Source organism: Phoxinus phoxinus, assembly GCF_949152265.1.
Source record: "Phoxinus phoxinus genome assembly, chromosome: 25".
In the NCBI taxonomy this organism is placed as follows: Eukaryota; Metazoa; Chordata; class Actinopteri; order Cypriniformes; family Leuciscidae; genus Phoxinus; species Phoxinus phoxinus.
Window position 1 is genome coordinate 25,650,884 of NC_136900.1, and position 25,000 is coordinate 25,675,883.

Genomic DNA, 25,000 nt, shown 5'->3' on the forward strand with positions numbered 1-25,000 from the left:
ATAAGAGTCACAGCAGATGGTGCTCACACACACACACACACACACACACACACACACCTGAAGTGTGTTAGCGACCCGCAACTCGCAGAATGCCAATCAAACATGACTTCTGACGGAACAATAATGACAGATTATCAGTGTCTTCACTTCATTTATAGTAACTTTTAATAAAAAAAAATATATTTTAATTTTAATGACTTTGTATTATTGTTTTTATTTTATTTTATTGAATAAAATCAATAGATGAACACAGAGGCGGATGATATATGAATATGATGTTTATGAGGTATGTTATTACAGTTTTTTTCGATTGCTAAACGACAGTGAGCACAACTGGAGCTACATGTGCAAAACTCTAACTACAGTCTGCACTACCAACAGTCACCTGAGCTAAACAGTTCACATCACCTGCAAAACTCACTCCAAGCAACACAACTCTTAACACACGGCTCACAACAGGCTCAGTGCAGCCAAACACTACACAACCCTCACTGAGATAACACACACTGTCACTCAGAACACACTGAGAGTAAAACACTACACAATCCTCACTGAGATAACACACACTGTCACTCAGAACACACTGAGAGTAAAAACACTACACAACCCTCACTGAGATAACACACACTGTCACTCAAACACACTGAGAGTAAAACACTACACAACCCTCACTGAGATAACACACACTGTCACTCAGAACACACTGAGAGTAAAACACTACACAACCCTCACTGAGATAACACACACTGTCACTCGAACACACTGAGAGTAAAACACTACACAACCCTCACTGAGATAACACACACTGTCACTCGAACACACTGAGAGTAAAACACTACACAACCCTCACTGAGATAACACACACTGTCACTCAGAACACACTGAGAGTAAAACACTACACAACCCTCACTGAGATAACACACACTGTCACTCAGAACACACTGAGAGTAAAACACTACACAACCCTCACTGCGATAACACACACTGTCACTCAGAACACACTGAGAGTAAAACACTACACAATCCTCACTGAGATAACACACACTGTCACTCAGAACACACTGAGAGTAAAAACACTACACAACCCTCACTGAGATAACACACACTGTCACTCAGAACACACTGAGAGTAAAAACACTAGCATCAAACACCGATACAGAAAATACTAACTTTTCATCTTTACAGTTTGAACAATTTCAGTGACTTCATACAAAGTAACATTTTCTTCAAAGAAAAGAGTGACATTCTTTCACATGATTTATTTACATTTTTAGAACATAACAATTCTTTAAGGTAAATGAAAATGAGCAGTTTGCTTCAATAGTCTGTAGTAATTTACAGAATTACAGTAATGAGAAAAAAAAAGGTAGAAAATGGAAGCTTTAGCGTAAGTTCTGCTGGGAAGACTCAATTGTTGCGTCATTGATTATCTTCTCATCTATCCAATCACGTTTTAATACTAGAAGTATAAAAGACCCGTACTTACACTTGTCTGAGTTCGCAGATGCTGACGCTTCACTCACCTCCATCCACCCCACCACCACCAAGATGATTTCTCCCCTCCAGCAAGAGATGGGTTCCTCAGTCCATCCCTCCTATCACCATAGGATTTCCCCTTCAACCTCCCCACCACCACCAGGATGGTCCCTTCCAATACCGCATTGGGGGTCGGCTGCGCCCCCGCCATCTTCAGGCGGGAAATGCTGAATCTGTACCCTCGGATTGCGAGTTACGGACGGGGCCTACGCCAAAGAACTTATTGCATGTGGCTTGCTGGGCTGTTAATAAATGCATAATTATCGAGTATCTATTCTCCCGAGTCTTTCTGGTAGAACTAAAAGTACAGTAATAAATAATTGCGGGGCTAATCCTGCCTCTCTCCAGCATCAGGCCACAGGTGTTCATCAACATCACATCTAATGTTCTCTCTCGCCCTGCACCTTCTGGAGTGCCTTATCCATCCCTGTCCTCTGCACTCGTGTCCTCACATCCGGCACGCATGGCTTCCAAAGAGACATTTGGTCATGTGGGTGGTGGTGACCAAACACTTACCACCTCCAGGCAGAGAACAACTCCTCTATTGGGTTGAGGAAGGGTGAATATGCAGGCAGGTACAAAACCATAAATCTGCGATGTGCTGCAAACCAATCTGTGACAGCTGCAGAGCGGTGAAAAGCAACGGTATCACAAACTATGACAAAAACTTGGGGGTTTCTTACTGGCTCCCCCTGTTCTGCTGTGTGTGTAACCTCAGACGTCTTACCTGGACATATTGGTATCTTTGCTCTTTTACCCGTTCACTGTTTCTCTCGAACGGTACAGTGTATAACTGTTACATTGTAACTTGGTGTTTCTGTAGGACTCGAGCAATAGTTGTTGTGCTGACAGAATTAACATTTTCACATATATCATTATCAGCCAGCACTCTATCTCGAATCTCCCGCAGTTTTATTGCATTGTTGACAACAACCATGTCAACAATAGCATTTTCCTGCGCATCTGAAAATATATTTTTCCTCTTCCTCCTGTTGGGGCCAGCCTTTGGGTCCTGTTGTATATTATATAATACAAATATATTTTACAGTCAAACTTACTGTAATATATATCTGTGTAAATATTCTATAATTGCAATAGAAAATATATTCCTGTAATGTTCTCATTTACTGTAAGGATGTAACTCTCTCCTGTCTCGGCTGAAGTTGCCATCAGCAGTGTTTGACAGACACAAGGCTGAAATCTGTTCTGTTGTGAATGTGTGGTTCACAGTTTTGACAGCAGTGTGTTAGCATTTGAACAAAGTGCTGTAAATCCACAGTGTTGTGCAGGTTGTGGTTAAAGTCATGTGATAAGTGTGTAGAGTTTTGAAAACTGTGTTCAAGCAATGAAAAACGAACACGAGTTTGGTCCACATGAACTGCTGCTGTGCAGACTGTAGTTAGAGTTTTGCACATGTAGCTCCAGTTGTGCTCACTGTCGTTTAGCAATCGAAAAAAACTGTAATGTGTTGATCCGTTCTCCATTCTCTCCATCAGTTCATCAAGAGCCACGAGCTGCGCTTCACGGATCTGGCGTTCGAGGATTCGGCCGTGTATCAGTGTATCGCCGAGAACCGGCACGGCGTGATCTACGCCAACGCCGAGCTGCGCGTGTTCGGTGAGCTAACTCTGATTGGTCGACGGGGTCAGAGGTCATCGGGAGCTTTAGGGCTCAGCCTCAGGTGCAGATGTTCCTCCATTGACTGTGTGTGTGTGTGTGTGTGTGTGTGTGTGCGCGTGTGTGTGTGTTCCCTCAGCCGGCGCTCCGGCGTTCGACTGGACCCCAGTGAAGGCTCAGCTGGTGGCCAGGAACGGGCGTGTGGTGTTCGACTGCAGACCCAGAGCGGCGCCGAGACCCCGCGTCTCCTGGAGCAAGGGGACCGAGCTCCTGCACAACTCCAGCAGGTCAGAGGTCACCACCTCTCACCACCAGGGCTCCCAGAACGTTTTGTGAACGAAAGTTTGTGAATGTGAAAAACAAATGTCAAGGAAAGTTTTTGAAAATAAACACACACAGACACGGGTCCCTGAAAGTGCTTGGATTTATTTTGTGCAAGAAGTTTTCTGGAAAAGATGCCACATGATCCGCTCCGCTCCGCTAATGTGTTGTTCCGCCAGCACTGCGTGGCCTGTGCGCTAGCTAATGTTGAGTTACGTTAGCTACACGCATTTACACGTTACGGTAAGTGCTTCAGTAAAGCGAGGAGAGGGAGTGTGTGTACAGTAGCTCCGCTATACTCGCTCCTCTCTCAGGGAACGGTAGTAACGAGTAGTTTTCTCCAGAGCATAACTTAATTTATAATTAAATTAAATTAATAACTTCTTTACAACAGAAATGAAGCATCACTGACCTTGCTTAAGCTGGACTATTGTCCTCTCTCTCTGTGAAGCGGCTCTGACACACACTCTCTCTCTGTGAAGCGGCTCTGACACACTCTCTCTCTGTGAAGCGGCTCTGACACACACTCTCTGTGAAGCGGCTCTGACACACTCTCTCTCTGTGAAGCGGCTCTGACACACACTCTCTGTGAAGCGGCTCTGACACACTCTCTCTGTGAAGCGGCTCTGACACACACTCTCTGTGAAGCGGCTCTGACACACTCTCTCTCTGTGAAGCGGCTCTGACACACTCTCTCTCTGTGAAGCGGCTCTGACACACACTCTCTGTGAAGCGGCTCTGACACACACTCTCTGTGAAGCGGCTCTGACACACTCTCTCTCTGTGAAGCGGCTCTGACACACACTCTCTGTGAAGCGGCTCTGACACACACTCTCTGTGAAGCGGCTCTGACACACACTCTCTGTGAAGCGGCTCTGACACACTCTCTCTGTGAAGCGGCTCTGACACACTCTCTCTCTGTGAAGCGGCTCTGACACACACTCTCTCTGTGAAGCGGCTCTGACACACACTCTCTGTGAAGCGGCTCTGACACACTCTCTCTGTGAAGCGGCTCTGACACACACTCTCTGTGAAGCGGCTCTGACACACTCTCTCTGTGAAGCGGCTCTGACACACACTCTCTGTGAAGCGGCTCTGACACACTCTCTCTGTGAAGCGGCTCTGACACACTCTCTCTGTGAAGCGGCTCTGACACACTCTCTCTGTGAAGCGGCTCTGACACACACTCTCTCTGTGAAGCGGCTCTGACACACTCTCTCTGTGAAGCGGCTCTGACACACACTCTCTGTGAAGCGGCTCTGACACACACTCTCTGTGAAGCGGCTCTGACACACTCTCTCTCTGTGAAGCGGCTCTGACACACACTCTCTGTGAAGCGGCTCTGACACACACTCTCTCTCTGACACACTCTCTCTGTGAAGCGGCTCTGACACACTCTCTCTGTGAAGCGGCTCTGACACACACTCTCTCTCTGACACACTCTCTCTCTGTGAAGCGGCTCTGACACACACTCTCTGTGAAGCGGCTCTGACACACACTCTCTGTGAAGCGGCTCTGACACACACTCTCTGTGAAGCGGCTCTGACACACACTCTCTGTGAAGCGGCTCTGACACACACTCTCTCTGTGAAGCGGCTCTGACACACACTCTCTGTGAAGCGGCTCTGACACACACTCTCTGTGAAGCGGCTCTGACACACACTCTCTGTGAAGCGGCTCTGACACACTCTCTCTCTGTGAAGCGGCTCTGACACACTCTCTCTGTGAAGCGGCTCTGACACACACTCTCTCTCTGACACACTCTCTCTCTGTGAAGCGGCTCTGACACACACTCTCTGTGAAGCGGCTCTGACACACACTCTCTGTGAAGCGGCTCTGACACACACTCTCTCTGTGAAGCGGCTCTGACACACACTCTCTGTGAAGCGGCTCTGACACACACTCTCTGTGAAGCGGCTCTGACACACACTCTCTGTGAAGCGGCTCTGACACACACTCTCTGTGAAGCGGCTCTGACACACACTCTCTGTGAAGCGGCTCTGACACACTCTCTCTGTGAAGCGGCTCTGACACACTCTCTCTGTGAAGCGGCTCTGACACACACTCTCTGTGAAGCGGCTCTGACACACTCTCTCTCTGTGAAGCGGCTCTGACACACTCTCTCTCTGTGAAGCGGCTCTGACACACTCTCTCTGTGAAGCGGCTCTGACACACACTCTCTGTGAAGCGGCTCTGACACACTCTCTCTGTGAAGCGGCTCTGACACACACTCTCTGTGAAGCGGCTCTGACACACACTCTCTCTGTGAAGCGGCTCTGACACACTCTCTCTCTGTGAAGCGGCTCTGACACACTCTCTCTGTGAAGCGGCTCTGACACACTCTCTCTGTGAAGCGGCTCTGACACACTCTCTCTGTGAAGCGGCTCTGACACACACTCTCTCTGTGAAGCGGCTCTGACACACACTCTCTCTGTGAAGCGGCTCTGACACACACTCTCTCTGTGAAGCGGCTCTGACACACTCTCTCTCTGTGAAGCGGCTCTGACACACTCTCTCTCTGTGAAGCGGCTCTGACACACACTCTCTGTGAAGCGGCTCTGACACACACTCTCTGTGAAGCGGCTCTGACACACACTCTCTGTGAAGCGGCTCTGACACACACTCTCTCTGTGAAGCGGCTCTGACACACTCTCTCTGTGAAGCGGCTCTGACACACACTCTCTCTCTGACACACTCTCTCTGTGAAGCGGCTCTGACACACTCTCTCTGTGAAGCGGCTCTGACACACTCTCTCTGTGAAGCGGCTCTGACACACACTCTCTCTCTGACACACTCTCTCTCTGTGAAGCGGCTCTGACACACACTCTCTGTGAAGCGGCTCTGACACACACTCTCTGTGAAGCGGCTCTGACACACACTCTCTCTGTGAAGCGGCTCTGACACACACTCTCTGTGAAGCGGCTCTGACACACACTCTCTGTGAAGCGGCTCTGACACACACTCTCTGTGAAGCGGCTCTGACACACACTCTCTGTGAAGCGGCTCTGACACACTCTCTCTCTGTGAAGCGGCTCTGACACACTCTCTCTGTGAAGCGGCTCTGACACACACTCTCTCTCTGACACACTCTCTCTCTGTGAAGCGGCTCTGACACACACTCTCTGTGAAGCGGCTCTGACACACACTCTCTGTGAAGCGGCTCTGACACACACTCTCTCTGTGAAGCGGCTCTGACACACACTCTCTGTGAAGCGGCTCTGACACACACTCTCTGTGAAGCGGCTCTGACACACTCTCTGTGAAGCGGCTCTGACACACACTCTCTGTGAAGCGGCTCTGACACACACTCTCTGTGAAGCGGCTCTGACACACTCTCTCTCTGTGAAGCGGCTCTGACACACACTCTCTGTGAAGCGGCTCTGACACACTCTCTCTCTGTGAAGCGGCTCTGACACACTCTCTCTCTGTGAAGCGGCTCTGACACACACTCTCTGTGAAGCGGCTCTGACACACACTCTCTGTGAAGCGGCTCTGACACACTCTCTGTGAAGCGGCTCTGACACACACTCTCTGTGAAGCGGCTCTGACACACACTCTCTGTGAAGCGGCTCTGACACACTCTCTCTCTGTGAAGCGGCTCTGACACACACTCTCTGTGAAGCGGCTCTGACACACTCTCTCTCTGTGAAGCGGCTCTGACACACACTCTCTGTGAAGCGGCTCTGACACACTCTCTCTCTGTGAAGCGGCTCTGACACACTCTCTCTGTGAAGCGGCTCTGACACACTCTCTCTGTGAAGCGGCTCTGACACACTCTCTCTCTGTGAAGCGGCTCTGACACACTCTCTCTCTGTGAAGCGGCTCTGACACACTCTCTCTCTGTGAAGCGGCTCTGACACACTCTCTGTGAAGCGGCTCTGACACACTCTCTCTGTGAAGCGGCTCTGACACACACTCTCTCTGTGAAGCGGCTCTGACACACACTCTCTCTGTGAAGCGGCTCTGACACACACTCTCTCTGTGAAGCGGCTCTGACACACTCTCTCTGTGAAGCGGCTCTGACACACTCTCTCTCTGTGAAGCGGCTCTGACACACACTCTCTCTGTGAAGCGGCTCTGACACACACTCTCTCTCTGTGAAGCGGCTCTGACACACACTCTCTGTGAAGCGGCTCTGACACACACTCTCTGTGAAGCGGCTCTGACACACTCTCTCTCTGTGAAGCGGCTCTGACACACTCTCTCTGTGAAGCGGCTCTGACACACACTCTCTCTGTGAAGCGGCTCTGACACACTCTCTCTCTGTGAAGCGGCTCTGACACACACTCTCTGTGAAGCGGCTCTGACACACTCTCTCTCTGTGAAGCGGCTCTGACACACACTCTCTGTGAAGCGGCTCTGACACACACTCTCTGTGAAGCGGCTCTGACACACACTCTCTGTGAAGCGGCTCTGACACACACTCTCTGTGAAGCGGCTCTGACACACACTCTCTGTGAAGCGGCTCTGACACACACTCTCTCTGTGAAGCGGCTCTGACACACACTCTCTGTGAAGCGGCTCTGACACACACTCTCTCTGTGAAGCGGCTCTGACACACTCTCTCTCTGTGAAGCGGCTCTGACACACACTCTCTGTGAAGCGGCTCTGACACACACTCTCTCTGTGAAGCGGCTCTGACACACTCTCTCTGTGAAGCGGCTCTGACACACTCTCTCTCTGTGAAGCGGCTCTGACACACTCTCTCTGTGAAGCGGCTCTGACACACTCTGTACTGTAGACAGCGCTGTGTAAATAAAGCAGACTCGACTCCGTCACGTCACGTCCGGCTCAAGCCTCTCCTCTCTCACGCAGGGTGTTCATCCGGCCGGACGGGAGTCTGGAGCTGCTCAACGTCACCAAGGCAGACGAAGGCAGATACACGTGCTTCGCGGAGAACGACCGAGGCCGAGCGAACAGCACCGGGTCGCTGTTAGTCACGGGTAGGACATGGCAACACAACGACTGTGTGTGTGTGTGTGTGTGTGTGTGTGACAGACTGAATAGCCTTCAATCTTTCCGACCAAAGGCTCCCTCAGGTCAACAGAGACGTCTGTAATCTGGTTCCCTCCTGCCACACACACACACACACACACACACACACACACACACACACACACACACACACACACCTCTACAGCTGAGCGTGATCAATACACCAGAGCATTCGATCCGGCCGCTGGTGAGTCTGTCCGTCGCTGTGTTCAGAGGAGTTGGTCGTGTTTGACGTGCGTCTCGTTCTCTCCTCAGACGCCACGAAGATCACGCTGGCCCCGTCGAACGCTGACATCAGCGCGGGCCAGAGCGCCAGGATGGAGTGTGCGGCGTCACATGACCCGACCCTTGACCTCACCTTCATCTGGTCCCTCGACGAGCACCTCATCGACTTCGACCGAGACGGAGAGCATTACGAGCACAAGATGGTGAACTTCAGTCTATAATACTGATAACAAACATTTCATATTTATGGATTTAGTTTAATGAATCAAGACTTGAAGAATAGCAGATCTTAAGGATCACTCCGAAACCATAATACTACACACCGTAACCGTTACTGTAATGATGACTATAAGTGTAATGATCACTCTAAAGAACGATGATAACTATAACAAGAACTGTGAGAACAGTTAACTATGATGATAACTATATTAGCGTTCACACCAACACATGGAAATGTTCTGTTTATTATAAGCGCTGCATTTTTGTCTCCTGTCACTTTAAATGCTCAGGTTATTTAAAGCAGCTTGGATTCTGATTGGCTGTCAATGTTTTTACTGTTCATTCTGAGACTGATTCCAGCGATATCGTTCCTTTTTGTCGTTATGGTTGTGGTGACTCTTTAATCACTTCATGGTTACAGTCTTGTGTATTTATCTTCCATTGTTGTTGGTCAGGATGTGAATCAGGGCGGTCAGGCCGGGACGTCGAGCTCAGAGCTGCTGATCAGTAGCGCACAGCTGAGACACGCGGGACGATACGTCTGTACGGCTCAGACGCCGGTGGACAACGTCACGGCCGCTGCAGAGCTGGTGGTCCGAGGTGAGACGGCACAAACCGATGTTTCCCGTATCCCATAATGCTTTACTGCACACGTCGAGCGACAGAAAATCTCTTATTGGATGACATATTAGTCAAGTCACCTTCATTTATACAGCGCTTTAACAATATAGAGTGTTTCACTGCAGCTTTTAGATTACAGTAACAGGAGATTGCAGTAACAGGAGATTGCAGTAACAGGAGATTACAGTAACAGGAGATTACAGTAACAGGAGATTACAGTAACGGGAGATTACAGTAACAGGAGATCACAGTAACAGGAGATTACAGTAACAGGAGATTACAGTAACAGGAGATTACAGTAACAGGAGATTACAGTAACGGGAGATTACAGTAACAGGAGATCACAGTAACAGGAGATTGCAGTAACAGGAGATCACAGTAACAGGAGATTACAGTAACAGGAGATTACAGTAACAGGAGATTACAGTAACAGGAGATTACAGTAACAGGAGATTACAGTAACAGGAGATTACAGTAACAGAGATTACAGTAACAGAGATTACAGTAACAGAGATTACAGTAACAGAGATTACAGTAACAGGAGATTACAGTAACAGGAGATTACAGTAACAGGAGATTACAGTAACAGGAGATTGCAGTAACAGGAGATTACAGTAACAGGAGATTACAGTAACAGGAGATTACAGTAACAGGAGATTGCAGTAACAGGAGATTGCAGTAACAGGAGATTACAGTAACAGGAGATTACAGTAACAGAGATTACAGTAACAGGAGATTACAGTAACAGGAGATTACAGTAACAGAGATTACAGTAACAGGAGATTACAGTCACAGAGATTACAGTAACAGGAGATTACAGTAATAGGAGATTACAGTAACAGGAGATTACAGTAACAGAGATGACAGTAACAGGAGATTACAGTCACAGAGATTACAGTAACAGGAGATTACAGTAACAGAGATGACAGTAACAGGAGATTACAGTCACAGAGATTACAGTAACAGGAGATTACAGTAACAGGAGATTACAGTAACAGGAGATTACAGTATCAGAGATTACAGTAACAGGAGATTACAGTAACAGGAGATTACAGTAACAGAGATTACAGTAACGGGAGATTACAGTAACGGGAGATTACAGTAACGGGAGATTACAGTTACGGGAGATTACAGTAACAGGAGATTACAGTGATAACAGGAGATTACAGTAACAGGAGATTACAGTAACAGAGATTACAGTAACAGAGATTACAGTAACAGATTACAGTAACGGGAGATTACAGTAACGGGAGATTACAGTAACGGGAGATTACAGTAACAGAGATTACAGTAACAGGAGATTACAGTAACAGGAGATTACAGTAACAGGAGATTACAGTAACAGAGATTACTGTAAACAGAGATTACAGTAACAGGAGATTACAGTAACAGGAGATTACAGTAACAGGAGATTACAGTAACAGAGATTACAGTAACAGAAGATTACAGTAACAGAGATTACAGTAACAGATATTACAGTAAACGAGATTACAGTAACAGGAGATTACAGTGACAGAGATTACAGTAACAGGAGATTACAGTGACAGGATATTATAGTAACATGAGATTACAGTAACAGAGATTACAGTAACAGGAGATTACAGTAACAGGAGATTACAGTATCAGAGATTACAGTAACAGGAGATTACAGTAACAGGAGATCACAGTAACAGGAGATTACAGTAACAGAGATTACAGTAACAGGAGATTACAGTAACAGGAGATTACAGTAACAGGAGATTACAGTAACAGGAGATCACAGTAACAGGAGATTACAGTAACAGGAGATCACAGTAACAGGAATTTACAGTAACAGGAATTTACAGTAACAGAGATTACAGTAACAGGAGATTACAGTAACAGGAGATTACAGTAACAGGAGATTACAGTAACAGGAGATTACAGTAACAGGAGATCACAGTAACAGGAGATTACAGTAACAGGAGATCACAGTAACAGGAATTTACAGTAACAGGAATTTACAGTAACAGAGATTACAGTAACAGGAGATTACAGTAACAGGAGATTACAGTAACAGGAGATTACAGTAACAGGAGATTACAGTAACAGGAGATCACAGTAACAGGAGATCACAGTAACAGGAGATTACAGTAACAGGAGATTACAGTAACAGGAGATTACAGTAACAGGAGATTACAGTAACAGAGATTAGGCTTTACAGCTGCTCTAGAAAAAAAGTTATTTTTATTATTGTCCTGCTAAAGTAAGTTCTTGAATGATTCACTTCCGTTTTAAAGATAATTAGTTATTAATTTAGGGGCCGCTAACACGACACCGTTCTAACAGAAAACAGAAAACTTTAAATGTGTTCTGGCCGTTCATTTGCACAACAGTGTTTGGTCAGCATCAAAACATTGTGCAGCTTGTGCTAAATGGCTAACCCTTACTGAAGTAAATATAAACACCCATATGAGTCAGTAGTGGTCGTCCAGTAAGTGTCTGGAGCTGCAGAAGCTCATGTGATGAGAAAACCTTGAGATGAAATGTTTGAGAGATCGTTGAGAGGAGACGTGTATATCACTGGCTCTCCCCTCCTCAGGTCCCCCAGGTCCTCCCGGGGGCGTGCGTGTGGACGAGGTGACGGCCAGCAGTGTGAGGGTGACCTGGAGTCACGGCACCGATAACCTGAGCCCCATCTCCACATACAGCGTCCAGTGCAGAGACGTGAGCGAGCCGGACTGGAGAGACGCCTCCACCGGTCAGAACACCAGACACATCTACTGCACGTCCATCAACCACTAGCTAATATTGAAATAGATCAATATTAAGTCTGCTTTTTTTAAAAGAAAAGGAGGATGGTTAGTGTGCAACAACAGCGGGGAACTCTGTATATTCGTGCAGTGAGCGCATGTCAAAATATTAAACCCGATCAGAAGCTTGTGACATATAAACACGCACATCAACCCGATCACTTTTCTTTTTTAGCATTCATATAAACACTACATTCTAAACTCTACATTCGGATTTATCGATCAGAATTAGTTCATTCAGATTGAAGCAGAAGCGCAGCTACTGATCTTCATTAAAGCACTAGTACGGGTCTAAAGCAGTGATTCTGTGTCTTCAGATCCAGTGAATGTGGAGGGCAATGCAGAAATGGCCACAGTGATAAACCTGACGCCCTGGACGGAGTACGAGTTCAGGGTCACGGCCACCAACACACTGGGCACCGGCCCGCCGAGCGACGCCTCGCCCCGCATCACCACCAGAGAAGCCCGTGAGTCCCGCTGGCCTTCACTGACCTCAGATCTGCCACAGTTATGTTCTGTCTGCGCCTGTTCTCGTTAGTCCCTGATTGGTTCATCTTCCTCCACCTGTGTCTAGTTAGTTTCCTCATTTCATCCTGTGTATTTATACTCCCTGTTCTGTTCAGTCCCTTGTCGGTTCCCGTTAATGTTCGCTTTGGTTGTGTCTGTCCTGCCTGAGGTTTATAAATAAACAATGTGTTATGCGCTCACCCTCATCTTCATCTTCATCTTGTGCCTTCAATTACCACCACGCCGTTACAGAAGAACGACCTCTCAAAAACGGAAAAATTAAATGTGACTTACCAACGCTGCTCCTCCTCCTCCTCCCGGAGAACCGTGGGTGGCTGGGGTACCTGGGGTGGCTGGTGGCTGGGGTACTACTCCCTCACAGCCCGCGAACTCGAGGCGCCCACGGAGATCATCGAGGAACCAGAGCCGAAGAACATCAAGGCCCCGGAGTGGACGCAGACAGGTAAGTCCACCTCAGAGCCAGGAGTGGACCTGGACCTAATAGACCTGTGGTCCGCGGATCCAGCTCCCTCAAGTCCTTACCCTCGAGTCATCATCATCTTCGCCGGTCCCGTCCGGAAGTCCTCTGCCCGTATCCCTGCCTGTTGTCCTCATCCCGTCTCCACCGCTGGTCATGGCCAGTCCCTCGGGTCCGTCGGCACCACTGGTGTGGTCCAGCTCCTCGGCTCTGCCTTCCTCAGCTCACTCTGTGCGGCTCCTCCTCTGCGCCTCGGGCTTCCCCATATCTCCACCTGGGCCTGTCAGCCCGTCACCATCGCCTCGGCTCACGGCCCGTCTGCCCGGAGGCTCTGCTGGGCTCCCTGGTCTCTCCAGGTCAGCCTCCGGAGGTCGGGCTTCCACATCGGACTCCCGGCTGCGCCCTCACCCTGCACCCCTACGGCTTCATCTGGCTCCTCATCCTCGCTCGTCACATCATCGCCCGGTCATCCGAGTCACCGCCTCAGTTCGAGTGCACAGCTCGGTGCCAGTCTTCCTGCGATGTCGCCCTGGACCATCAGCCCCTCTGCTCCACCGGTTCCTCCACCACTCACCATGGTCCCGCCTCCGCCGATCGGTCCCAGGGTTCAGTCATTACAAGCATTCTGAACACAGTAACTGTATTACAAAGCAACCGTGAGCATCGTCATGTATGTAGTGTTTGACTCTCTCTCTCTCTCTCTCTCTGTAGGGCCAGTCGTGGCTCCGTCAGACATCGGCGGAGGAGGCGGAGCCAGTCGTGAGCTCACCATCACATGGACGGTACCAGAGCTCACATTATCATCTGAATAACAGCAAAACACACTTTCTCTTGTCATTTTCACCTGACACTCATCTTCAATTCTTTCTGGAACAAGAACACATGTGGGCGGGGCTTGATTTTGTCCGTGGGGAATTGATTGGATGGCAAAGCGTTGCCATTTGGTAGCCATGTAATAAACGGGATAATGTATAGCGAGGCGGTTGTTATAACGAATACACTCCGCGTCGGGTCCCGATCAGCCCGTCGGGGGTGTATTCGCTATAACAACCGCCTCGCTATACATTATCCCTTACTTAACGATTTCAGTCTGTGAAGGCGGTGAGTTTGGGTCAGACTTCAGCAGCTTCACACACAACAAAATCCCCTCTGGAAAACCTTTAATATATCAACAAATCCAAACCAGAATTTTGAACCTGGCTGATTTCTGTTCTGGAAATTAATGCATATTTAATTAGGTAACGCCTAATTTGCATATTTAAATTATGCAACATTTCATAAAATGTATTGTCTTAATATAGTGTGAATAAGCAACTGAGCCGTGTCCTGATATGGTTCTGGTGATGTGTTTTGGTTCTGATGTGATTTTGGTTCTGATGTGGTTTGGTTCTGATGTGGTTTGGTTCTGATGTGTTTTGGTTCTGATGTGTTTTGGTTCTCATGTGATTTTGGTTCTGATGTGTTTTGGATCTGATGTGGTTCTGGTCCGCAGCCGGTCCAGTCGCAGTACTACTACGGCAGTAACTTTGGCTACATCATCGCCTTCAAGCCTCAGAACGACCCCGAGTGGCTGCGGGTGACGGTCACCGATCCACAGGCCCGGAAGTACGTCCACAAAGACCCCAAAATCCCCCCGTCCAGCAGGTTCGAGGTGAAGATGAAGGCCTTCAACAGTCAGGGCGAGGGTCCGTTCAGCATCAGCGCCTTCATCGAGTCGGCGCAGGACGGTGAGCGACTGCGCAGCGTCGGACCCGCACAGGTAATGCAGGTGCAGAAGTTCTGACGGATGTGTGTGTGTCTCAGTTCCTGCAGACGCTCCCACCATCGCCGAGGCCAGAGCGTTGTCGGCCACACAAGCCATGGTGTCCTGGATGCCGGTGCAGAACGTCCAGGGCTACCAGATCCGGTACTGGAGGGAGGCGCTGGATAACGAGGCGGCGGTGCGGTGGGTTCCGGTGCAGAGTCGAGAGAACCACACGCGCCTGGACGACATGACGGCCGACACGCATTACCTGATCGAGGTGAGGGCGTATAACGGCGCCGGGTACGGACCCGCCAGCCAGAGACGCAAGATCCACACCAAGAAAGCCCGTGAGTCTGACCACACTGAACTCTCAGTCCAGAGTACTAAAGACCAGTATTTATTGTCAAAACAATACACACACACACACACACACACACATATATATATATTGTGGGGATTGTAGATTTAGGGCCCTATCTTGCACCCAGCGCAATTGACTTTGAACACCGACGCATGTATCATTCCTATTTTGCACCCGCGCACAGCGGACTTTTCCCTCCACAGACGCACGTCGGTAAATTAGGGAATGAACTTGCGCTCGCGGGGGAGGTTCAGCGCAAAGAGAAGGCGTGTTCAGGCGCAAAACTTCCATGGTGCTATTTTCCAGTTTTAGAAAGCAATTGCGCCATTGATCAGGAAAAAAACAGTCTAAAGACAGTGGCGCGTTGCGCGTTAGTGATATGGTATTTTAAGGGCGCGTGCTTGGCCATAATGTTCACGCGCATCCACTTTGATTCTCTAATATAAACAGATGCAGCAGTTTTCATTTTTGCAAATCATACATTATTACAAGGAAAAATATTAACACACGAGGGAAATCATTGTTGTGTCCGTGAAGATGTGAAAAAGATCTATCTAGATAAAAAAAAAAAAAAAATCTAGATTAGGCTACACATTTACCCAAATTATACGCCTGTTTAACCGAACCTAATTTGGGTGGATTTCTCCCATCATCCCCAATGTCACTTCTCTGTGTTTTACGGCCCTGACGAGAACGTCGGTTTCCTCGGCTGTGAACCGCTCCTGGCGTGCGCCGGCAAATCCGCCGTTATAATAGCAATCCGCCATGGAACAAGCGCGCCTGCTCTTAAAGGGAATGTGAGAGGACGCTCTGATTGGTTTATTTCACGTTACGCCCAAACCACACCTATGAATAATGAAGCTACTTCAGACCAACCCATTTTACATTTGCGTCGGGCGCAAGAGTCATTTATCCCGCTGGGAAAATAGCAACAGCGCCGGGATCCGGCCACAAAGTTACTTGCGCTTTGCACTTTGACACTTGCGTTTCAGATCGTTAAAATAGGGCCCTTACAGTTAAAGACCCAAGGACCTGATATGATGAATGAAGACCATGGGCCCTATTGTAACGCTCTGAAACGCAAGTATCAAACGCGAAACGCAAGTAACTCTGTGGGCGGATCCCGGCGCTGTTGCTATTATACCTGCGGATAAACGACTCTTGCGCCGACGCAAATCTAAAATGTGTTGGTCTGAAGTCGCTTCATTACTCATAGGTGTGGTTTGGGCGTAACGTGAAATAAACCAATCAGAGCGTCCTCTCACATTCCCTTTAAGAGCCAGCGCGCTTGTTCCGTGGCGGATCGCTATTATAACGGCGGATCGCTATTATAACGGCGGATTGCTATTATAACGGCGGATTGCTATTATAACGGCGGATCGCTATTATAACGGCGGATCGCTATTATAATGGCGGATTGCTATTAGAAAAGCTGATTGCTATTATAACGGCGGATTGCTATTATAACGGCGGATTGCTATTATAACGGCGGATCGCTATTATAACGGCGGATCGCTATTATAACGGCGGATTGCTATTATAACGGCGGATTGCTATTATAACGGCGGATCGCTATTATAACGGCGGATCGCTATTATAACGGCGGATTGCTATTATAACGGCGGATCGCTCATTCCCTAATTTACCGACGTGCGTCTGTGGAGGGAAGAGTCGCTGTGCGCGGTAGCAGAATAGGAATGATACATGCGTTGTGTACAAAGTCCAATGCGCTGGGTGCAAGATACGGCCCCAGGAGTCAGAAGTGCAGTCAATCTAAAAAAATAAATTTGTTTTTTTAAATAAATATATATATATATACAGTATCCGAATACATGCAACTGAATGTGCCGAGTATGAGCTTGAGATGTTTCTGGTCTGGTGTTCCTCAGCTCCCAGTCAGCCTCCGAAGATCTTCACCACTAAGAAGCACTACAGCAGCACGACCATCAACGTCGGCTGGGAGAAGGTGCAGTCGCTGGCCAACGAGTCCAACGTGGCCGGATATAAGGTCAGACACTGCGATCAGATGAACATGCTTATCAATATCTCAGTGAAGTCACCAGAAGTCAGTACTGTGTACCAACCCATACACACACACCAGTTTTAGCGAACATCACTGGGTATAATATTAGTTTCATGCTTTCTAAAATAACACTGAACGTGTTCCCTTTCACAATTACATCATCAGTTTTTAATAAAATATGATATATATACAAATATATACAAATTGTTCTTCCCTATATTGTGTCTCTGGAACAAGAACACATGTGGGCGGGGCTTGATTGTGTCTGTGGGGAACTGATTGGATGGTTGTGGTTTGCTATTGGCTGATCTCATGTAAGTGACAGGTTATAGCCCCGCCCTGACATAAGCTGCTGCTGGGACTCAGCTGTTGACCTGTCCCTGTTCTCCCTCAGGTCCTGTACCGGAAGGAGGGGCAGCTCAGCGGGATGCTGTACACCACAGAGAAGCAGTCCATCGATCTGCCGCGGATGAAGGAGGATTACCTGGTGGAGGTGCGCGCTCACAGCGAGGGCGGGGACGGGGCCGTCGCACACATGCGGATCCCAGGTACAGCGCTCCTGTCTTCCCGAGACGCCGTTCTGGAGCGGCACACCGAAGTGACCATTCACGAGCAGTTCCTCATTATATTTCTAAACATTTGCTTTTATCCAGAGCGAATCACATGGAATTCAATCAAACAACCAAAGACACTTTCGTTACTTGAAATAAAGTAAATGTGCCAATGATTTGGTTCAGGACAGTGTTGATTCAGTTCAGTTCAGTGTTGATTCAGTTCAGTTCTGTTTTGATTCATTTCAGTGTTGATTCAGTTTAGGTCAGTGTTGATTCAGTTCAGTTCTGTTTTGATTCAACTCAGTTCAGTGTTGATTCACTTCAGTTCTGTTTTGATTCAACTCAGTTCAGTATGAATCAGTTCTGTTTTGATTAAACTCAGTTCAGTATGAATCAGTTCAGGTCAGTGTTGATTCAGTTCAGTTCTGTTTTGATTCAACTCAGTTCAGTGTTGAATCAGTTCAGTTCTGTTTTGATTCAACTCAGTTCAGTATGAATCAGTTCTGTTTTGATTCAACTCAGTTCAGTAAGAATCAGTTCAGTACAATGTTGATTCAGTTCAGTTCTGTTTTGATTCAACTCAGTTCCCATTCAGTCGGTCAACTCGGTACAACACATTACTATGGGGATATCGCGCTCTAGCGCCATCTGCTGAAGACACCTTTATTCACGCCTGAAAGGCAAATGACGCATGACGACGTGGGCGGGGCTACCTGTCCACAGCATACAAATGCAGTCGAATGCGTCATTCCCCTTTGTTCAGTCCAGCTCTTCACCGTGCTGCTAGAACGCCATCACGCCACAGTTTCGTAGGACAAACACCCACGGTGGTGAGTCCTGTCGAAACGTAAACGAAGAAAAGTGTGTAAAGCATTAAGTTTAGCATTGCTAACAAAAAGCTGATACATCTTTTTCTCGTAGAAAAATGGCTAAAAATAAGAATTTGCGCCCATGTCCAATGACATGTGGCTACTTGTTATCCGAAAAAGATACTCACGAGCACTGTCCGGTGTGTTTGGGGATTGTCCACGCCAAGCTGGCTCTCTCCAACCCCGCAGCACGTGTACACTGCCGGCAGCTTCGTCGTTCTACACTTGAGCGGCGTGTAGCATTTGTTGAGCGAGTGCTCGAGGGTACAGCGGACAGGCACGGTGCGTGCTGTTTCCGATTCGGCACTAGCCGTCTTTGAAGAAGCCACAGGGACTTGGGGCGACCGTATGGAAGCCGGGGAAGTCATGGATGATTTTGACAATGTGCCCGGGGTAGCCCCGGGGTTTAATCAGGAACTGGAGTGTCGGGAGGAGGACTCTGTCTCGCTTGAAGCGGGCGAGGAATTCTTTGATGATAATTTCCAACTGGGGCAGGTCGCGTCTTCCCCCTCACCTTCTGGGGCGACGGGTGGAAGTGAGTTCATGGAGGAGCCTTTCATTGAACTATATCGGAGGGCAGCGGCAAAGCTGTCGGTGGAATGGCCAGCCCCTCCCCCGGTTCAGAAAAACTTGCGCTTCGGTGGGTTCTATTTGTCGCAGGTACAAACAGTGGTAAGGACGCATCTGCCGCTTTACCCTGACTGTTTGGCGGAGCTTACAGCTTTATGGTCAAAACCCATGTCTCCTCTTTCTTCCGTGCCAGGGATGGGTAAGTTCACCGACCTCGACGGAGCACAAGAAGCGGGGTTAATGTCAGCCCCTCCAATGGAGCATTCGCTTGCGACATACCTGGCTCCAATGCAAAACAGCGGTATCGCAGGCATCCCCACGCTTCCGTCAGGACCGTGTAGGTTCTCGTACAAGCAACTTAGCAGGATTTATGGTGATCAGGCCGGCGCAGCTAGAGCCTTGAGTACTATGTCCTTGCTACAAACTTATCAGGCTATTTGCTTGGGGGAACTCAGCGAGGCCATATCAGGGGGAAGACCGGTTGACGAGCTCATGGGGGAGGTGCGATCCACGGCTGACTACATACTACGTACAACACGTTGTGCGTTAGTGTCCTTGGGTCATGCGATGGCCAGTACAGTGGTGGCTCAGCGTCACCTATGGTTGACTCTGGCGAACTTGCCGGAACGTGATCGGAATGCGTTCCTCGGCGCACCGATCTCCACGACGGGTCTATTTGGAGAGGGTCTCGACACGTTTCAAGCGCGTTTTGAGAACTCTAAGAAACAGGCGGAATCGCTCAGGGGTTCAATGCCTCGAAGGTATAATAGACCAACACAGTCAGCGGCACAGCCGAGTTTTAGGGCGTCTTCTCGACCACCACCAGCTAAGAGGCCCGCTGCAGCTACAGCGCCTAGGGCCAACGCTTGGGAGGCTGGGCGAGCGCACGCACAGTCGCACACACATCCCAAACAGCAGGTAGGGTCGGGAAAGAGAGAATTTTTTCTCCGCAGGAAGGAGGGGACGGCCAAATTCCTAGCTCACAATCGAGGGAGGATCATCGGCCCGGAGGCAGCCGCCTTCTTCTCTCAGTAAAGAAGAAACCCTGCAAAAGAGCGGGTTCACCTTTAAGTTCAATTTCAATAAAGAAAAGTTGTGTTCAGCATACAAAGCTTCATGTGTTGATTTGTCAAAACAATCATACGATGCCTCATGTATTGATTTGTCAGAACAATCAAAATGTTTTAGAATCACCAGAAGTGAACCATGTATTGTCAAAAGGGGTAAATGCAGAGATATGTCATATCCAGCAATGCTCAGTAAGAGAGGTGGGGGTTTCCCCAATCATGCCGGGGATCCTCGCTGTCAACCTGGACCGGTGGCGTGCATGCGCACCAACACCATGGGTTCTTCGCACGATTCAGTGCGGCTACCGGCTGCAGTTCCTCTCACGCCCCCCCCCGTTTCGGCGGGGTAATTACGACGTCAGTATCGGGGGAGGTTTCCCCAGTATTAAGAGAGGAAATTCGTGTACTTCTCAGCAAAACTGCAATTCAGGTGGTTCCACAGGGAAAAGTAGAGGAAGGGTTTTACAGCCGTTACTTCCTCCTCCCAAAGAAAAATGGGGGCTTGCGCCCGATTCTGGATTTACGGCAGTTAAACAAGCACCTCCGACGTTACCAGTTCAAAATGCTGACAGTACGTCATCTGCTATCCTCCCTGCGTCCCCGGGAATGGTACACATCGGTGGATTTGACCGATGCATACTTTCATGTCACAATTCACCCGGATCACAGAAAATTTCTGAGGTTCTCCTTCGAGGGGATTGCATACGAGTTTCTGGTCCTGCCGTTCGGGTTATCCCTTGCGCCGCGCACATTCACGAAGTGTGCAGAAGCGGCACTGACTCCGCTGCGTCATCAAGGCATGAGGGTATTCGCCTATCTGGACGATCTACTCAACAGGGAACAAGCAGCACAAGCCCTTGTGTCCCATCTATGAGCTCTGGGATTTTTGATAAATCTCAAGAAGAGCTCCCTGGTTCCATATCAGCGGATTTCATATCTCGGTTTAGAGATAGATTCGGTAAAGAACACAGCTATGCTGTGACTTCAAAGAGCTGAAAATTTTCGCAGCTGCCTGGGTCTTTTTCGATTGGAAAGGCGAGTACGTTTTCATACAGTGTTGAGGCTGCTGGGGTTGATGGCCTCAATAATAGCAGTCGTTCGGCTGGGTCTCCTCTTTATGCGGGCATTCCAAAGGTGGGCGCTGAGCTCTGGTCTGAATGTCACACGGCATTTGAACAGACAAGTGACGATAACGCCAACGTGCGTTCGGGCTCTCGTTCCCTGGGGATCCCCGGGTCTGTTGACAGAGGGGATTCCCCTAGGCAGAGTCACATCACGGATAGTAGTGACGACAGATGCGTCACTACATGGATGGGGAGCTCTATGTCAGGGGAACTCCGTAAAAGGGGAATGGTCGTCAGCACTGAAGGAGCGTCATATAAATTACTTGGAGTTGCAGGCAGTTTTTCTGGCACTGAAACACTTTGTGTAGCGTCTACGCGACAAACATGTGTTAGTCAGAACAGACAACACGACAGTAATGTCATACATAAACAGACAAGGGGGCACCCGCTCTCTTCCATTGCTGCAACTGACTCAGGCACTCCTAATATGGGCCAGCGAACACTTGGCGTCGCTCAGAGCAGTGCATGTGCCGGGCCGCCTGAATAGCGGAGCAGACCTGCTATCCAGGGGAGGACCCCAGGTCAGGGAATGGCGTTTGCACCCGAGAATAGTGGCACAGATTTGGGATCGTTTCGGCAGGGCCAAGGTCGATCTGTTTGCGTCCAGGGAAAACACACACTGTCCGCTGTTCTTTTCGATAGCAGACAGCAGCGCCCCGCTGGGGGTAGACGCGCTGTCTCATTCATGGCCCAAAACTCTACTGTACGCGTTTCCGCCGGTAGACCTGATACAGCCCACTCTGGACAGAGTACGCCAGGAGGGTCTGTCACTAATTTTAGTGGCCCCGTGCTGGCCAACGAAAACGTGGTACACCGGCATCATGACGCTGCTGTCAGGGACACCGTGGTGTCTTCCCCAATGCAGGGACCTGCTGTCCCAAGCAGGAGGTCAGATTCTACATCCGCGACCGGAATTGTGGCATCTATGGGCCTACCCACTGAGAGGGACAATCTAATAGCAGCAGGTCTCCCAATCAATGTTGTGGCCACGATACAGAGTGCTAGGGCACCTTCAACGAGGGGACTTTACGCGTTGAAATGGCACATATTTGAACAGTGGTGCGGACAAAAGTCAATATCGCCATGTCAATGCCCGATTGCAGGAATATCGACTTTTCTCCAGGAATTGTTTGAGGAAGGTCGCTCACATTCCACTCTGAAAGTGTACTTAGCTGCCATTTCGGCCTGTCACGAGGGCATTAATGGGGCCGCGCCGAGCGCGCACCCACTGGCCGTTCGGTTCCTTAACCCTCTGGAGTCTAAGGTATTTTTGGGGTCCTTGAGATGTTTTGACATGACCTGATATTTGTATTTTTTTCAGTTGCTTATAAACATATTAATGGCAAAGGTGTAATTACACTCTATTTAGCACGAACATGTCTATCATAATATGTGAGCAACATGTATGTACATGTTTGCATTTTTGAGAGAATATTATTTATGCGTGGTTATTCAAAAAACTCAAACTTAAATTGTCTGATATAAGACCACAAACGACCAACTTCACATATTCCCACAATACTTTTGACTAATGGATGTTGTCGGCTAAAGTGTTTACTTTAAAATGATCTGAAAATCATCCGGGCTAATCGTTCACATTAAACAATAGATTGATTTAAATTTTGTAAGACACTTTTTGTTTGGAAAGGCAATATGCAGGTGGGCGTGAATGATCCAACAAGGTCATGAATAATGTCCTCATTCACACCTGAGAGAAGACAAAGACCTGCTAATGCTGCATACTAATGAGCAATTCATAGGTGTCACTGAGCCACAAGATGCAAAGACAACACACACACACATACACACACACACATAGGCCTATATATATATATACATACACACACACACATATATATATATATATATATATATATACACACACACACACACATACACATACATATATATATATATAATATATATATATATTACTACAGAATTGGTTCAGAGTTGGAAACATCTTGAAAAAAGTGTATTTTTCCACAAACTGTGTATGCTTGCAAATTGTATAATATCCAAGGTAAACATTTCTAGTAATTGTGCAGTTAATTCTCATTCGTATTTTCAGAAAGTTTTGGATGTAGGCTATCCTCTCCCCAAATTTGTCACTAATAAAACACAAAAATAATTTAAAGACAAGGCTTATATTGATATTTTAAGATTTTGTTTGCACCTTGTAAATTAGGTTTTGATGTGGCAGTAAAACTTTATAATCTATCCAAAACGAAATGTTGTCTTTCATATTTAGTCTGTAACATATTGTCTTTTATAGGCTAATATATATTAAGGCATAAATGTTAATTTGCAGTTTAATATGTTGCTTATACAAAGACATTTTATTTCAACGTATTCAGTCGATTTTTACTCATCTCAGTAGGCAATATAGATAGTTTCATTCACACACAGACACGAGCGAGCTGTAGTAAACAACAACATGAGTCTGTGCCGTTCATTCATTCAAACACAGAAACGCGATTCACATTTAAACAGTCTTTTGCGGTTTACAGACACCATTTCATATCGCGATTAGAACAAAGCACTTACTGATGATCTGCAGCTGGATCCGTTGTTAGGCTACTCTAGCACGTTTGAGGTAACATTTCCAGGATTATCACGATATTATTATTCCTCACAGCGAGTGTGTTATCCAGCTGTTGTGGGCGTTGACTGGTTTGCATGTGTTGCTTCAGATCTGCGTTTGAATAGCGCGCGCTCTCGATGGGCGTGTCACATTAGCAGAGTAATGAGCTGCCAGAACGATAATGAGAACGGCTGATCTCTCGCTCTTTATATATAGATTACATAAACAGAGAATATTTCTTTTAGTTTTGAATTAGATAATTTAAAACTACACACTTAAATGATTACAGAGATATATAGCTCATGTCTGAGTGAATAGTATTCGCTGAGTTTTGTTTGAGTTTAGAGAAGTGCTTCAGAAAAAAAGTTCACGGAGACAGAGAGGCAGAAAGCACTCCCTGTTTACTTTCTTTATTTTACAAAAGCACAATGTTTTATTTCGATTGTAAGTGGACACATAAAAAAGTAGACATTTAACAGCTTATTTTTTCACATTTCTTAAGGCTGTATGACCAAAACTGACGGAGTATTTTAGGTCTATTTTGCTGCTATGTAAAAAAAACCGAGCAAAACGCGCCCGCGAGCGAGACGGCTGAAACCCGTCACAAAGTCGATGGTACCATCATGGGATTTGACTGTGGTGTTGGAGGCTATGTGTGGACCCCCATTTGAGCCCTTAGAATCATTGGATCTAAAAATGCTGTCTTACAAAACAGCCCTGTTGCTGGCGCTGGCATCGGCAAAGCGCGTTGGTGATCTCCATGCGCTGTCAGTACATCCCTCATGCATTCAGTTTGCACTGGATGGGTCTAAGG

The 25,000-nt window shown here is 47.8% G+C and overlaps 1 protein-coding gene across 2 annotated transcripts in view; it reads left to right on the forward strand.

The window, feature by feature from the left end:
• cntn1a (contactin 1a) overlaps positions 1–25,000 on the forward strand; it is a 71,750-nt gene that overhangs the window by 44,390 nt on the left and 2,360 nt on the right. For both annotated transcript variants that reach the window (XM_079603336.1, XM_079603337.1), the window contains exons 11-22: positions 3,033–3,153; positions 3,293–3,440; positions 8,290–8,417; positions 8,725–8,897; positions 9,369–9,513; positions 12,095–12,253; positions 12,623–12,772; positions 14,002–14,072; positions 14,783–15,017; positions 15,094–15,381; positions 17,285–17,403; positions 17,813–17,966. In XM_079603336.1, coding sequence (XP_079459462.1) covers positions 3,033–3,153; positions 3,293–3,440; positions 8,290–8,417; positions 8,725–8,897; positions 9,369–9,513; positions 12,095–12,253; positions 12,623–12,772; positions 14,002–14,072; positions 14,783–15,017; positions 15,094–15,381; positions 17,285–17,403; positions 17,813–17,966 — 1,891 coding nt within the window. The remainder of the gene's footprint in view (positions 1–3,032; positions 3,154–3,292; positions 3,441–8,289; positions 8,418–8,724; positions 8,898–9,368; positions 9,514–12,094; positions 12,254–12,622; positions 12,773–14,001; positions 14,073–14,782; positions 15,018–15,093; positions 15,382–17,284; positions 17,404–17,812; positions 17,967–25,000) is intronic.